General features: G+C 45.6%; 1 protein-coding gene across 4 annotated transcripts in view; it reads right to left on the bottom strand.

The window, feature by feature from the left end:
• MSH3 (mutS homolog 3) overlaps window positions 1-14707 on the bottom strand; it is a 2767116-nt gene that overhangs the window by 2532848 nt on the left and 219561 nt on the right. For all 4 annotated transcript variants that reach the window (XM_069627552.1, XM_069627549.1, XM_069627550.1 and 1 more), the window contains one exon: window positions 6343-6459. In XM_069627552.1, the coding sequence (XP_069483653.1) occupies window positions 6343-6459 (117 nt within the window). The remainder of the gene's footprint in view (window positions 1-6342; window positions 6460-14707) is intronic.

Below are 14707 nucleotides of genomic sequence, written 5' to 3'. Positions count from 1 at the left end.
GACTCATCGTAGATCTAATAAGATATGTCAAGAATTGTGGTTGAGGGACGACCCCAATCCTGATGAAGTTCTAGATCTTGCTAAACGCGTGGAACACTCTTTGGCATGTGTCGCTAAATTATGTAAGAATGAAACTAGCAAACTCAAGGAAGTCCAGAGTGAGGTGCTAAATGTTGCAGATAACAAAAGCAAAAGAAGGGGGAAAACTAAGCAATCGAGCAAAGTCGTCGGGGAAGAGAAGAGAAACCAAGATCCATTGCAAAGGACAGAGAGAAAAGAGGACAGACTGTTTCGATGTGCGAGTAGTACGCATTTTGCTTCATCAGTTGTGTGCTCTGGCCGTAAAGCAACATGCGCAAAGTGTAAGAGGAAGGGTCATTATGCTAACTGCTGTAAGAACTACCAATTTGGGCAATCCAGCCAAAAGAAGGTCCTGTACGTCAATGAGGAAGAAGAGGGAAGATCGTCAGAAGAGGAAGTGATAATTCCAATGCAGAATGTCATTGTTAATACAGTAAATGTTGTGATGGATGGCGAAAATGGTGATGACTGCGAGCGACCGTATGCGGTTATAAAAGTGAATGGTCATGAAGTTTCTATGATGGCTGATTCTGGCTCAAAGATTACATTAGTGTCCAGAAGTGTATTTGAGAAGGAGATGTGCGGAGAAGTGCCCGACAAAGTGAGCCGGATATCAATCCTGGAGGGTATAATCAGGACCGCATTGAGTTGCTAGGTTATGTATGGTGTGATTTCGATTTCAAAGGGAGGAAGTGTAGGGGAAGAGTATATGTTACCAAGAAAGGGCAATTATTGCTGGGATGGAGAGAACAGAAGAATTTAGCTATTCGATTAGATCCCAATCACCCTGAGCAAGTGCTTCAAGTGTTTGTGCCGTGCAGTAAGACAAATAAGTATGTAACAGACCACAATGGTGTTTTTGAGAAAACTTTGGGAAAGGTGAAGGGATTTCAACACCAAATTGTTCTAAAAAGGGGTAGTGTGCCTGTTGTTGCTAAACTCAGGCCGGTGCCTTTCTCTTTGAGAGAAGGTGTGAAGAATGAGCTAAAGAAATTACTACAGATGGGTGTGATTGAGAGAGCAGGAGGAGTCGAGTGGGTGTCACCGGTTGTGGTGGTAGAGAAGAGTTCTGGTGATTTGAGGTTGTGCATTGACATGCGCGAGCTCAACAAGTGTGTGATGTCGACAGGCACCCTTTGCCGAACATGAGTGAGATGTTAACCATGGTGGGCCAGGGGAAGATATTTTCCAAGCTTGACATGGCGTCTGCATACCACCAGGTTGAGCTGACAGAAGAATGTAGGAAAGTTACAGCTTTCATTACGCACGAGGGTGTTTTTCAATTCAGAGGAATGCCATTTGGGTTAGCGTCGGCTTCATCAGTGTTCCAAAAGATTATGGACCGTTTGCTTGGATCTGTAAAGGGAGTATTTTGTTTCCAAGATGATGTACTAATATGCAGTGAGACGTTGGAAGAACATGACAGGAGTTTGAATGATGTATTGAGAGTCCTTGAAGAGAGAGGCATTACGTTAAGGGAAGAGAAGTGTAAGTTTGCAGTATCTAAGGTGGATTATCTGGGTCACGAAGTGTCATCTGAGGGGGTGAAACCTAAGGAAAGTATCATTAACTCGATAAAGGAAATCGAGAAACCTACCACAAAAAGTGAACTTCGTTCATTTTTAGGTATGACAGAGTTTTATCAAAAATTAGTGGAACTATGCCACTAAAGTTATCGAGATGAGGAAAATATTGAGGAAAGGTGCTGATTTCATATGGAGTCGTGAGTGTGATGTAGAATTTTCGAGAATCAAAGAAGAAATAGATATGGCAAAACCTTTGGGATGTTTTGATACTAGAAAATTGTCCATCATTACGGTAGATGCAAGTGAGGGCGGTCTGGGAGCTGTGTTGGCACAGAAACAAGATGATGGTTCGGAAGTTATCATAGCACATGCTTCTCGTGGCCTAAAAGGTGCAGAAATACGTTATTCAGTTCTGGAAAAGGAAGCTCTTGCATGTTATTGGGCTGTAGAGAGATTTAAAAATTTTGTCTGGGGTGTGGAATTTGTTATCCGGACGGATCACAAACCGTTGAAAGTAATCTTTGAGACGAAAGGTCTGGACAAAATTTCACGAAGAGTGGCCGGATGGGTCACCAGGTTGCAAGCCCACAAATTTGTTATGGAGGTGATTCCCGGAAGAGAGAACACATTGGCGGACAATTTGTCTAGAGTAAAGGTTAGTTCCCAGGATAGGATCGAAGATGATAACATGGAGATGGTGTTTGTGAGTACGGAAGGCATTGTATCCAAACAAGAATGGTTGGATGAGATAAAGGACGTGATTTTGAGTAAGGTGATATCGTATGTGGTCGCGGCTGTTTGGCCAAATAAATGAACTTTATTGGAGGAAGAAAGACCGTTTTGGGAAGTGAAGGATGAATTGTCTGTTGCGGATGAGATATTATTTAGATGGGAGAGGGCAGTAGCACCAGTGGGCATTCGAGGAAAGATTATCGATCTGGCGTACGGTGTACACATTGGTGCTGCAAAAACAAAAGGAGTATTGAGGACAGATTACGGGTGGCCAGGTTTTGATAAAGAAGTTGAAGCCCATTTGAGTGAGTGCCAATTTTGTATAAGAAGTGGGAAGGGTGTAGAAGCCAAAAAGCAACCATTAATTGATGTTGGTGTTCCATCTAAGATTTGGAGTGAGGTGGCTATGGACATATTAGGACCTGTTGATCTAGGATATGGTCAGGGAAGGTTTGTGGTTCTAGTTGTTGATTTGTTCTCTAGGTGGGTAGAGTTCAAAGTTGTGAGGGAGATATCAGGAGAAAGTATGATTAAGGTTTTGCAAGAGATATTTGCAAGTGAGGGTCTCCCGCGAAGTGTCCTTACAGACAACGGGACGCAATTTACTGGTGGATGTTTTCCCAAGTATTTGGAAAAGTGTGGTGTGGACCATAAGAAGGCAGCTCTGTACCATCCTGAAACTAATGGAGTGGTTGAGAGGTTGAACAGATGTGTCATGGAGAGCATTCGCATGGGGGAAGAGTGTGGATTTGAGAAAGTGGCAACTATACAGAATAGGATGTGGGCATTGCGTATGGCACCTCATGCTACCACCGGTTTATGTCCGTTCGAACTTATGAGAGGTAGAAAACCTTACTCCATGGCGTGTCCGCCGTAGTTAGTCAGGAGCAGGGAGTCTGATGTGGTCATTGAAGAGGTGAGGCAGTCCCTCAAGAAGAAGAAGACTGAATGGGTCATGCGTGAAAATAGTAGGAGAGGAAAGAAGGAATTGCGTGTGGAGTGCAGCGACTGGGTGAGGATTAAGAAGGGAGTGGTGAGAAAGAAGGGTGACTTGTTGTATTCCGATCCAGTTAGAGTTGTGGCGGTGTTGAAAGGTGCGGTGCGTGTAGCAGGCGGTCAGGTTTGGAATAAAGGCTGTATTGCTACTGTAAAAAGATGTCATGTGTAAGATGAAAAGAGTTGGTGGAAATCTTTAATGAAAAAGAGGGAGATGTGTTGTGAAGTTATTGTTACGCTTTGTTGTTATAATTGTTATGACTGGGGAAGGGGAGACATTATGCAATGCTAATGGCTAGAAGCGTCAATGCTGCCTGGTTCTGATGATGTCATAGAGCACCCCGCTATGTGTTCCTTCCCCAGCATTCAATGTTTGTCAGTTGGAGAGAGCCCTTTGCCTACATCAGATGTTACTGATGTGCTGGGGGTCTTTTGCCTCTTAACCTGAATAAATCCTTAATGAAAAAGTCTTACCCGTCTCCGCGAGGTCCCTTCACAACAGATATGTGATAAGCCCGCAGGAAACCATACATTTTCAAATTCTGTGCACCCAAATCGAATTAATCATTTGCTTCGCGATTGGCTGATGAATATCATCACTGCTTCCGCAGGGGAGCCCCTTCCCATGAGGCCAGGGAGGTGAGGCCGCTACACGATAGTCCCCCTGGGGGTGGTACTCAGCGGATGGATCTCATGGGAGGGGAAGCCTCTACTATTATGGGAGAACACGAGATCCACCCAACACCTACACCCCTCCTTCACTCCCACTCTCCCCATCCCTATCCTCCGATCCCATGTACTTCTATAAGACTCAAGAAGTAGAAAGGACTGAGATGAGAAAGAATAGGGGGTAGCCATCATGAAGATCCAAGTCAAGAAACTGTGATGAGGAAGGTTATATGTGATTTTACCAACCACAATTACAGAGCGGTAAATTTCATTGCGGAAAAAATACTGAAAAAACATTTATTTATTTTATTTGGGGGGGTCCACAAGCTCCCCGTTTTGTTACCCTTATAACGCCACCCCAACCCGACCCATTTGAACCCCTTTACCACACGTCCCTTTCTTTATTTTATTAAGGTTTGCTGAGTTTCTCGGTATTATGGTCCACTCTGAAATGTACCACTCTGTAATGTTTTAGATATATTGACTGGATACCACGAGAATGAGGTGCGGATCTGCAGGGCTCATGCAGATGAACTTGCATGAGCGGTCTAGTCTCCAACTACAGACCTTACTTAATGCAGACCTAAAAACTGACGAGAGTCAGATCCTCCATGGAGGAACCGAGACTGCGGTGGATGCTCAACGCAGAAAACAGCAGGGGGAGACCAGAACGCTGGAAGACTAGAAGCACAGTGTCCAGGGGACACGCCAGGAGAACCAAGAAGCTGATTGGGGAGAGCACCGGCAATGTACCACTGCAAAACCATGCGGTCCAGCTGGGAGAGACATGCCGAACAGGGCGGGAAACCGCAGAGCCGCTGCAGCAAGCCGAGATGAACCCCAAAGCGCCAGCAACAGTGCATGGAAAGTGGGGGAAAGAGGAGAACCCCTATGGGACATTAAGAGAAACATTATCAATACACTGTAACAAGGAGTATAGTGTCTGGGACCATTACAGGAGAAGGGCACACGTAACAAGGACACCTACTCTTCTTTGTGACAGTACTTGGAGGGAAGGCGACCCAGCACTGTCAAATAAGAGAGAAGGTGAAAGGAACTGTGAGAGTAATTCAGTTGAACCAACACTTGACAGGAGAGTAAACCGAGTCTGCACATGAGATTAAGAGACAGTGTAAAGAACTGTGAGAGTAATACATATGAACACGGAGCGAGCTTGGCAGGCGGGGAAACCAATTCTGTGTTTTTAGACTAAGAGACATGGCAGAGAAGGGAACCAGATCTGCCAACCAGGGTCAAGGACCCACCACAGTTTGGAGAAGCATCCAAACCCCTCCTCTTCGTCACATTGCCTGGCAGAAGGGAACCATGCCTGCCAAACAGGGTCAGGGACCCCTCGCAGTTTGGAGGAACATCCAAGCCACTATTCTTTGTCGTTACCTGGCAACAAAAGGGAACAGGTCTGCCACCCAGTGTCTGGGATCCCCAGAGACAGAAAAGAAGCATGAGAGGCCTGTCGGGTAAGAGAGACATTCCCCCCCACCAATTGTTGAACTGTGCTATAAGCAAGAGGAAAGCTGGGGAAGGGAGACATTCCCAAACACTTGAGACTGAACTTTAGTAACTTTCAAACCAAGAACTGCCTTTTTGTCCAGGGTAAGCGAGTCAGTCCTATGGACTAGGAATATATCCTTTTTTATTTAGTGTAGCATAGAGTGTGAGAGGCAGAGCTATGACTCTGACATTAGTAATTTTGGTTGAGTCAGGGAAATCCCTCTTAGAGCTAGGGCAAGATAGGGTTCACTTTTTATTTTTTCACTTTATAAAAGTTTATACAAACCACAAGGACCCCTCTGTGTCGGAGTCTTACTACTGCACCCTTACACTGGCCTAGAGTCAATTTTATATCATTGGTCTGCTCATGTGTTAAGGGTTTGGAGCAGAGGTAGGTGTCATTTGCATATTTAACTAAGAAAGACAGCACTTCCCTTTTGCCTCCATGGCACATGAATATGTAGGTCAGTGCGGAAGATGGAACCAGCTATTTATTCTAAAGGCTCTACAGAGTAGGAATACCAGGAGTGCATGGGAGTGTGCAGTGGTTTAAGACTCCAGCTGCAGAAAAAACATGCTCCTGCCAACATTCATTTGGTACGAATTAAGTCTCGCCTATCTATTTGGGCAACCACCACAAAGACAGATAAAAGCAATTTTGGATTCTACCTAACCTAAAGAATCTATTGCAACCGGTGTATCTCACTTTTCAAAGAGACTTTTGTTTGAGAAGCACCATATTTCCAAAGTTTCCAGGTCAGGAAATAAATAGAATGGAGTAATAGAAACACAAACAAAGTAAGTTCTACAAAAAGACAGACATTACCTTGTATCCATTAGCAACAAGTCGTCGTACATGAACGAACAGTCTGTGAGTTGGTATGCTTGCAGTCATAAAGTTGTGGTCTACATGACAGAAAATGTTGAGCTCCTTGGCTGCAATCTAAAAAACCAACCAGAATAAGAATGAATCACATATCATTGCATACAGAAATAACATAATCGTGTTTAGAAATCCATTAGCGGAGCAGGAAGTTAAAACACTCAATTATGCTTCAGATTAGCCAAACAACTTATCTCAACATTTTGAGGAAAAACAGACTATTTTCAATGATGCAGTTTGCTATGCTTACCTCCAAAATGTCCACCTTGTCTAAAATTAATGGAGGTAAGGGCAACACCAAAGGTTAAGGGTAGTAAATGGTTAATTTACCTCTATTCGTTTTCAGGTGATAGTACACAATCGCTGTATTTGATGAGACATTTAAGGTTACACTCTGGGAGATGATTATATATTCCAATATCTTAATTATGTACATTCTATACATACCTCAGGACTACAGAGTGGACTATCAAGCTAAAGTCAAGTACATGAAACACATGGGCAGCCATTGATAAGAGACCAGTTGTCTCCATTCCTCGTAAAGGTGGCACTGGTTTAACAGGAAACTCAAAAGAAAATGCTTTGCGGCAGGCCCTGCCCTATGGTTAGCAGTCCCCGATAACTATACTATCTTGCGAGCAGATAGACACATCTCTCGAGGTGGAGGAATAGCAATTATAGCCAAGACTAACTCAGATATGAGAATTGTCACAACACCCTTTATGAAATCTTGCAAATGCCTTTTGGTCAAAATCGCCACTGCCAATTCACAAACGCTGAATATCTTTCTTATCTATAGACCACCAGGTGCCATTGGAACCTTCACGGAAGATATATCCACGGCCTTTTCCGATAATTTAAAAAACACCTCCCAAACCTTAGTGTTAGGTGATTTTAACTTAGGCTATAACGATACCAAGGACAACCAGTCCATTGCCATTGCTATGACTCTGAAAGAGCTTGGCTTCTTCCAGAAAGTTAACGTACCCACGCATAACAAAGGTCGTACCCTCGACTGGATAGCAGAATATAACTGATGTAAATACCACATCTATTGCTCCCCAGATCTGGACAGACCACCATCTCCTAGTATTCACACTGGCAACCAACACAGCCACGGCCCAGACCTCCTCGCCTGCCCCCCCTACACTTACGAGGAACAAAAAAACTTATGACAGCTGAAAAATTGCTACCCCACATAATACCTAAACTTAATTCTGTACCGGACAACATGGACCCCAACTCCCTAGTCGAACAGTACAACGAAATCATGAATTCAGCGCTTGACAATATCGCACCACTTAAATTAAGAAAAAGTAAACCTATAAAACACCTCAACTCCTGGTTCACCCCTCACTTAAAGGACCTTAGACTACTTAAAAGAAAGCTTGAAACAGCTTGGAGGCTCTCCCCATCAGCAGAAAACAAACTAAACCTTACTAATATCTCTACCCAATATAAAAAACACATCCTCTTAGCCAACAGGAAACCTATAATAACAGAATATCTCAATCCAAATCTAGCGTCAAAGAAATGTTCAGTATTCTGAAAGAGCTGGAAATACCTATTGTACCACAGGAAGACTGTATCAAAGATAAACAATGGTGTTCCAGTATCCCACACACTTTAACCAACAAAGCCGGCAATTTACAAACCAAAATTGCACAGAAGAAAGCCTCTCTAGCACGTCAAACTAATCAGAGCTTAGCTCCCCCACCACTTTGCAAACAAGAAACACGCTTTAGCTTCTCTAAAGTATCTACCATAGAGATGGAGAAGGTCATACTGGGACTTAAACCATCCAACTGCAAAGGTGACCAATGCCGGGTACAACTTATTAAGGACGTTGCGAGAGAACTAGCGCCTTTCATAACTAAACTCATCAACTCCTCATTCACTATTGGTACTGTCCCGAACAATCTGAAAGAATCCTGGATACTGCCATTACTCAAAAAGCAAACCCTTGACCCTGCAATTCCCACAAACTTTAGGCCCATCACGACTGTGCCATTGCTTTTAAAAATCTTAGATAAAGTGGCCTATATTCAAATTAAGAACTTCCTGGAATCCAATCTCCTACTAGGATCTCGTCAATCCGAATTCCACCCTCAACATGGCATGGAGACGGCCTTAATTGATCTTAAGGCCCAAATAGATGAGCTTAGAGATAAAGGCCAAGCAGCCCTACTCCTCCTTCTAGACCCCTCGGCTGCATTCGACTTGGTTCACCACAAAGTTTTATGCAGCCACCTAGACTCCGCTGCTCACTTCTCTAAGGGGGATATAACCTGGGTCGAGTCTTTCCTGAGCAACCGGACCATGAGAGTCTTCTCACCATCGGCCTCAGCAGACCCTATCCCGATAACCTGCGGTGTACCACAGGGATCCTGTGTGTCACCAACACTTTACAATGTATTCACTAAGCCCCTCTTCGACGAAATGGACCATTTGGGTATCGCCTACACGAACTATGCTGACGATACCCAAATCCTCCTACCCCTTTCCGGAGATTACACCGCGGATCTGGCTTTGGTGAATAGAATCTACAGCATCGTTCAGGCATGGATGGCCACCCATGGGCTATGCCTGAACGACGATAAAACCAAGCTTATTATTTTAGGCACCTCGACCATCATATCCAAACTTAGCCCAGATTATGCCAACTTCACTATTGATGGTAATAACATAAAAGTAGCAAAGGAAGTGAAGACCTAGATGCCACCTTGAACTTCTCTAAACAAGTCAACTCCCTAGCCTCTGCTACCGCATATACATGCAAACTTATCAGAGCCAGTAAACAATTCCTCTCCACCGACAGCTGCCTTACGCTCGCCAGGGCCCTCATTCTTTCCAAATTGGATTACTGTAACGCGCTCTACATTGGCGCGAATAAACAGACTATCCATAAAATACAGGTTCTTCAGAACAATGCCCTGAGAGCAGCACTTAAGATCAATAGAAATGATCAAATATCCTCTACAAGAAGAAAATACAAATGGCTATCATTGATAAAATCCAACTTAAGATTGCCTCCCTTACCCACAAGCGTCTTAATAATAGTGCACCTCCATACCTTACGGACAGAATCTGTAAAAAAAACCTCTTCCAGACCGACTACAACAGCCAACTCCAACTGCCTCCAAGTACCACGATTCAGACTCTCCACCATCGGAGCACAGTTTCCCAGTTACGGCTGTGCAATTGTGGAACTCCCTACCTCCTGGTATTAGAGAACCCCAGTCCTTCTCTAAATTCAGACAGAAGCTGACCAACTGGCTAAAAGAAAATGATAATCACTCTGGCTAACACCCTCTTGACTCTCCTTACTCACGCAAACCCTTCTGCCTTCTGATTCATTTATTATGTGTTAGTCCACTTGGACACCTTTCCTGATGTACTGCTTTCACTTAAGTCTATGCTACTTGCTCACGTAATTTACTGTGTACATACTGTTGTTTCTATTGCATTATTCCTCATGCATTTCATGTAACCAAGTTGAACATATTCTTATCTTCTGCGCCAAGATGTCCCTGGGTCTGGTGCGCATTATAAATAAATATACTAAAAATTAACCTTGTGATCCTAAATTTCAGATTTCTCTTATTTGCTTGAATCCTAGATCATGAGACAGATGCTAACATTACATGTCAACATACTTTGCTTTTATTTCAGCAGCACAAACATTTTGAATAATACACGATTTCTCAGCAGCTCTGGGCTCTGTGTACTTTTCAAATGTTTTAAACTATTAATTCATTTTTGGTATTCATTGAGTTTTAAGCCTTAATACCATGCGAGTCATTTCACCAATCAAGTCCTTATCTTGTTTTCTGATCTCACTTTCTACCCATGACCACCTCTTTCATTGCTACTCTTTTCGCCCGGTATGTATTAATTTAGGCATGTAGTGTCTCTTTGCAAATAGTGTTTGAGGGATCCTCATGGTCATGGGCTTAGCAACCCAACACAGGAGCCTGACGTTGAGTGAAGTCTTTCAGGAGGTCAAACTTCTTCCCTCATCCAGCAAGGAAGAGAGTGGCTCGGCCGCACAAGCCTCACTTTTAAGGACCCTTAACTGGCAGGCGGTAGGACTGTAGTCTGTCTCCATAAAACCCGGCATGCACACAGCTTCTCTTGCAACTTCACAAGTCCTTTCTACTGTGCACTTCAAACGCACGTAAACTGAGTGCAGTTTGTGTCCAGTTCTTAATAATGCAGGCTAAGGGGGTTTGTGGCTTGGAGCCGTGGCGCACGGCATGGCTTCCTGAGAGCTTTCGGCCCTGGCCCGACAACCAAACGAATAAAAGCTTCTATAAAACGCGGTTTGAAGCGAAACACAGCGCTAAGCCAGAGCATAACATGGAGATCGACGAGCCAGCTCGAGACCTGGTATGTGTTCCCGTTCCTACACACCAAGCCACGGCATCATGCAACCACTCCTGCCAAAAGAACATGCAAAATGGCGGACGGACCCAGACTAGCGCGAGACGGTTGAAGCATTAACAGTGTCTTCCGCAGTCCCAAGTGAGCGCTGATGCCTCCACTTCATATCATGACCTCCAGCACACAACAGCGGCCCTCGAGCGACCCAATGAGGGAAGCAGACCAACGCTCCGGCAGGGAAACAAAGTGAAGGATGGGTCCCCCGGCAGCTCCGTTACAACGCTGAGTGGATTCCCCCAAAAAAGCTAGCAAGGCGAAGCGTGCCTGGACTGAAGCGGAAATCCAGCCGACGGCAGTGGACCCCGCAGCCCGCAGCGTCCCTGAAGGTACCATCCCCTTGCCCGTCTTCCCTCTGATACAACCGGAGGCAGAGTGCTGGCCCGGGTGGATGCAACATCAGCAGCCAGCTTCTGGGAGGAAGCCATTTACGCAACCTAGGAAACTCCCAAGGAACACTTACAATGGTAAACTGCTTCCCCGAATCGAGGCAGACGCCAGGGGCCGGTTTGCACTCACTGAATAAGCAACAGCGGAACTCACAGTGCCCACGGGGGGCAGCCCCCTAACCTCCCTCCGTTCCATCCGCTCTGACCTGGTGTCCTAATGGAGGCGCACTGACCCGTGCTGGGCTGCCAGTATCCAACTGCGACAGGGAACAAGACTTAATTGCAATACGATGCCCTCTCGCTGAACGAGGGCCCCGCTACAACCGCAGATGCAAACCGAAACCACATCCACGCTGGGAAAAAACAAAGCCTGGTGCTCACAAACACAAGTAACGCTGTTTGGAGTTCATAAATACCTCCCTGCAAGCACCACAGGTGGAGCAGTTGAGCTCAGGAACATCTCAACCAGCAACCCTTGCATCGCTACCCCTCCATGCCTATTCGGGAGGCCTCCGACCGGCTTAGCAGTTTAGCCGAAGAGCTACATAGAGCTCACACACAGAAACCCACTCCCCGCTTGCACAAGGCAGCCTCGAAGCACCGCAGCCCGTAGGGGAAGAGAGTAGCAGCCGGACACTACAGGAGTGAGAAGGTTGGCAAGCTGAACACAAAAACCCCACAGGAGCACACCGCAGCACGCATACAAGGAGGAGCAGCAGTACTGCACTGCATAGAACTACGTCAGTAGAACCTTGACCGGATACACCTCCGTACACAACGCCACAAGGCACAATCTAGACTACAGGGTGCCCCCCCTTGGAATCCGAAAGTAGAAATGGCAAAAATCCCTAAAGCAGCGAAGCAAATTGCCATCTCCACCCTGCTCTCAGCGCCCGCCATGGAGAAGGCGAAAAGGTGTGGGAGGGGGTGAAGGGCTGAGGCACTGACCCAAGGGGGAGATCTTGATCTCAGCAACACTCCTCCTGCACAAGCACTAACCAAGACAGACCTTCAGGATTTACTGGCAGCCATGGCCAAAGAATATCAAAAAGGCACTGAGGAACTAATGAAGAAAATTACCAGCCTTGACAAACGAATGGATGAGGTTGAAAGTAGAACCGCCGAGATCGAAACCACACTGTGTGACCAGAGATAGGGGAAGGAGCAGATAGGATCACAGCGCTGGAGGCCAGATGGGAGGCCCTGGAACTCAAGCAAGAAGACTCAGAAAACCATTCCAGCTGCAATAACATCCGCCTCCGAGGAATTCCAAACTTCATCACAGATGCAGAGTTAGGCGACTTCACTCGGGACCTCTTCCACTTTATCCTGACGCTTCCTGATGGCGCCCCACTGGAGCTGGACAGGGTGCACCAAAGCAGATCAAAACAAGCACTTTCCACCCCACCGGATGTCCTGGCGAGAGTGCACTTCTTTAGGGTCAAGGAGGAAATCATTCAAGAAGTCAGAAACTCCACACGTATCCATCAATTGTTAGAAACATTTTGGTTTTAGGGAATGGTTAAGAGGGAGAAGCAGAAAAGAGGAATCAGAGAGAGACAGAATGGAAAGTAACAGGGAACGTCTTAGTTCCACCCCAGAGAGCAGAGGCTCAACCTCGGGATTAACGAGCGCAACAACCCAGAACAAACATGACAGCTGACACTACTAAAGAACTATGCATGGTGACTTGGAATGTGCAGGGCCTCAACTTTCTGGGGAAAATAAAATCAGTATAACGCAGTCTAGCCGAGCTCTCTGCCGATATAGTATGCCTGCAGGAAAAACACCTCCTGGAGGCTGATGAGAAACTGATTCACTTTAGCTGATACACTGGGTGCTATTTTGCCACTTTGTGGGGATAAAAAGAGGGGGTGCCCTTGCTATTCAGCCGGGAGGTGCCACTAACAAGAATTACGGTAAAACGAGGTTCTGATGGAGAGATATCTGTCAGTAAAGGGTCACCTGCTCGAACAACCCATAACCCTCTGCCTTCATATACTGCCCAAACAGTGCACAAGAGCAATTTCTCCGCACCATCATACCAGACATCACATTCACGGAAGGCCGACTCCTCATAGGAGGAGACTTCAATCTGGTCCTAGACCCACATGATGACAAAACATTACCACCCAAAAGGGAAGATTACTCTTGGGCAATAGGTTTTGATGTATTTCTGAGGGAAACAGGGCCAGTAGACAGCTGGAGACTCGCTAATGAAGGAGTCCATGACTACACATTTTATTCCCATGTCCATAAAGGACTCTCTAGAATAGACCTAATTCTGCTGTCCAGTGTGCGATTCCCCTGCATTTAAGAGGTGCAAATCCAACCTAGATTTCTATTAGATCACAGCCCATTATTAGCCCAAGTGCGAGTACAGGGCCTCCCAACCTGCCACAAAGACACTGGAAGCTACAAGACTCACTGCTATAGGATGAAGCAATTAGAGACTAAATATCCATGGCACTTGTCTGTCATTTTAGGGAAAACACCTCCCTGTGGTGCTCTGAGGCAACGATCTAGGATGCAATGAAGAGTGCTGCGGGAAGCTCCGATTAATTGCGCTGCGGCGAGAAGGAGAGTTGAGCAGTTACAACAAACTAGGCTAAAGGAGAGGTGGCAAACTGGAAAAAGGGTTCAAAAAGCACCAAACCACTAAAACAGTTAGAGAACTCAAAAAAGCATAATCCACCCTCGAAATGCACCTAGCTGATAAATCCGCCTAAGCATTAGCGTATACTAAAAAACATTACTATATGAATAGCAAAAAAGCAAATCGGCTCCTGGTGTTGAAGCTAAAAAGGTTACACATCCGAAATAATATCCAAACACTTAGGGGCCTAGACAAAGCGACTCTGTAGGCAGAGGGGGATAAGATGGAGGCAATGGTGAACCACCACAGGGAGATCATGTTGAGGAAAGCAGCAAAACCAGCTATCTGAAGGCCACCCATAGAGGAGAGAAACCACACTAACTAGACTCCCTCGAGCTTTCATTGACAACAGAGGAGGTAACGGAAGCAATAAAATCCCTGAAAGATACAGCCCCAGGCCCTGAGGGGTTTACAGCACGATTCTTCAAGACATATGCCTACATTTTAGCCCCCCAAACTCGCAACACTATTTAACTCCTTCCTGACAACAGGAAGCATCACCCCCTCCATGGAAAAATCCTTAGTGCTCATCCCAAAGCCAGGAAAAGACCCAGAGCAGTGTGTCTATCGACCTATAACATTAATGAACAATGAGGCTAAAATCTTCTAAAAAATCCTGGCAGCCAGACTGGCAAGGGTCATCCCCGAACTAAACCACCCAGACCAAACAGGGTTCATCCCAGGGTGCACCACACAAGACAACACTAGACAAACCCTAAATTTGATCGAGAGCGCATCCAGGACCGGGGCAGAACTAGCTGTGATTTCACTTGACGCTCACAAGGCGTTTGACCGATTAGACCAGGGGTACATTAAATAGACG

The sequence above is a fragment of the Ambystoma mexicanum genome, chromosome 6p (assembly GCF_040938575.1).
Source record: "Ambystoma mexicanum isolate Mex_15411 chromosome 6p, UKY_AmexF1_1, whole genome shotgun sequence".
NCBI classification, from domain to species: domain Eukaryota; kingdom Metazoa; phylum Chordata; class Amphibia; order Caudata; family Ambystomatidae; genus Ambystoma; species Ambystoma mexicanum.
Note: the sequence above shows the minus strand (reverse complement) of the source record. Positions and strands in the feature narration are given on the sequence as shown.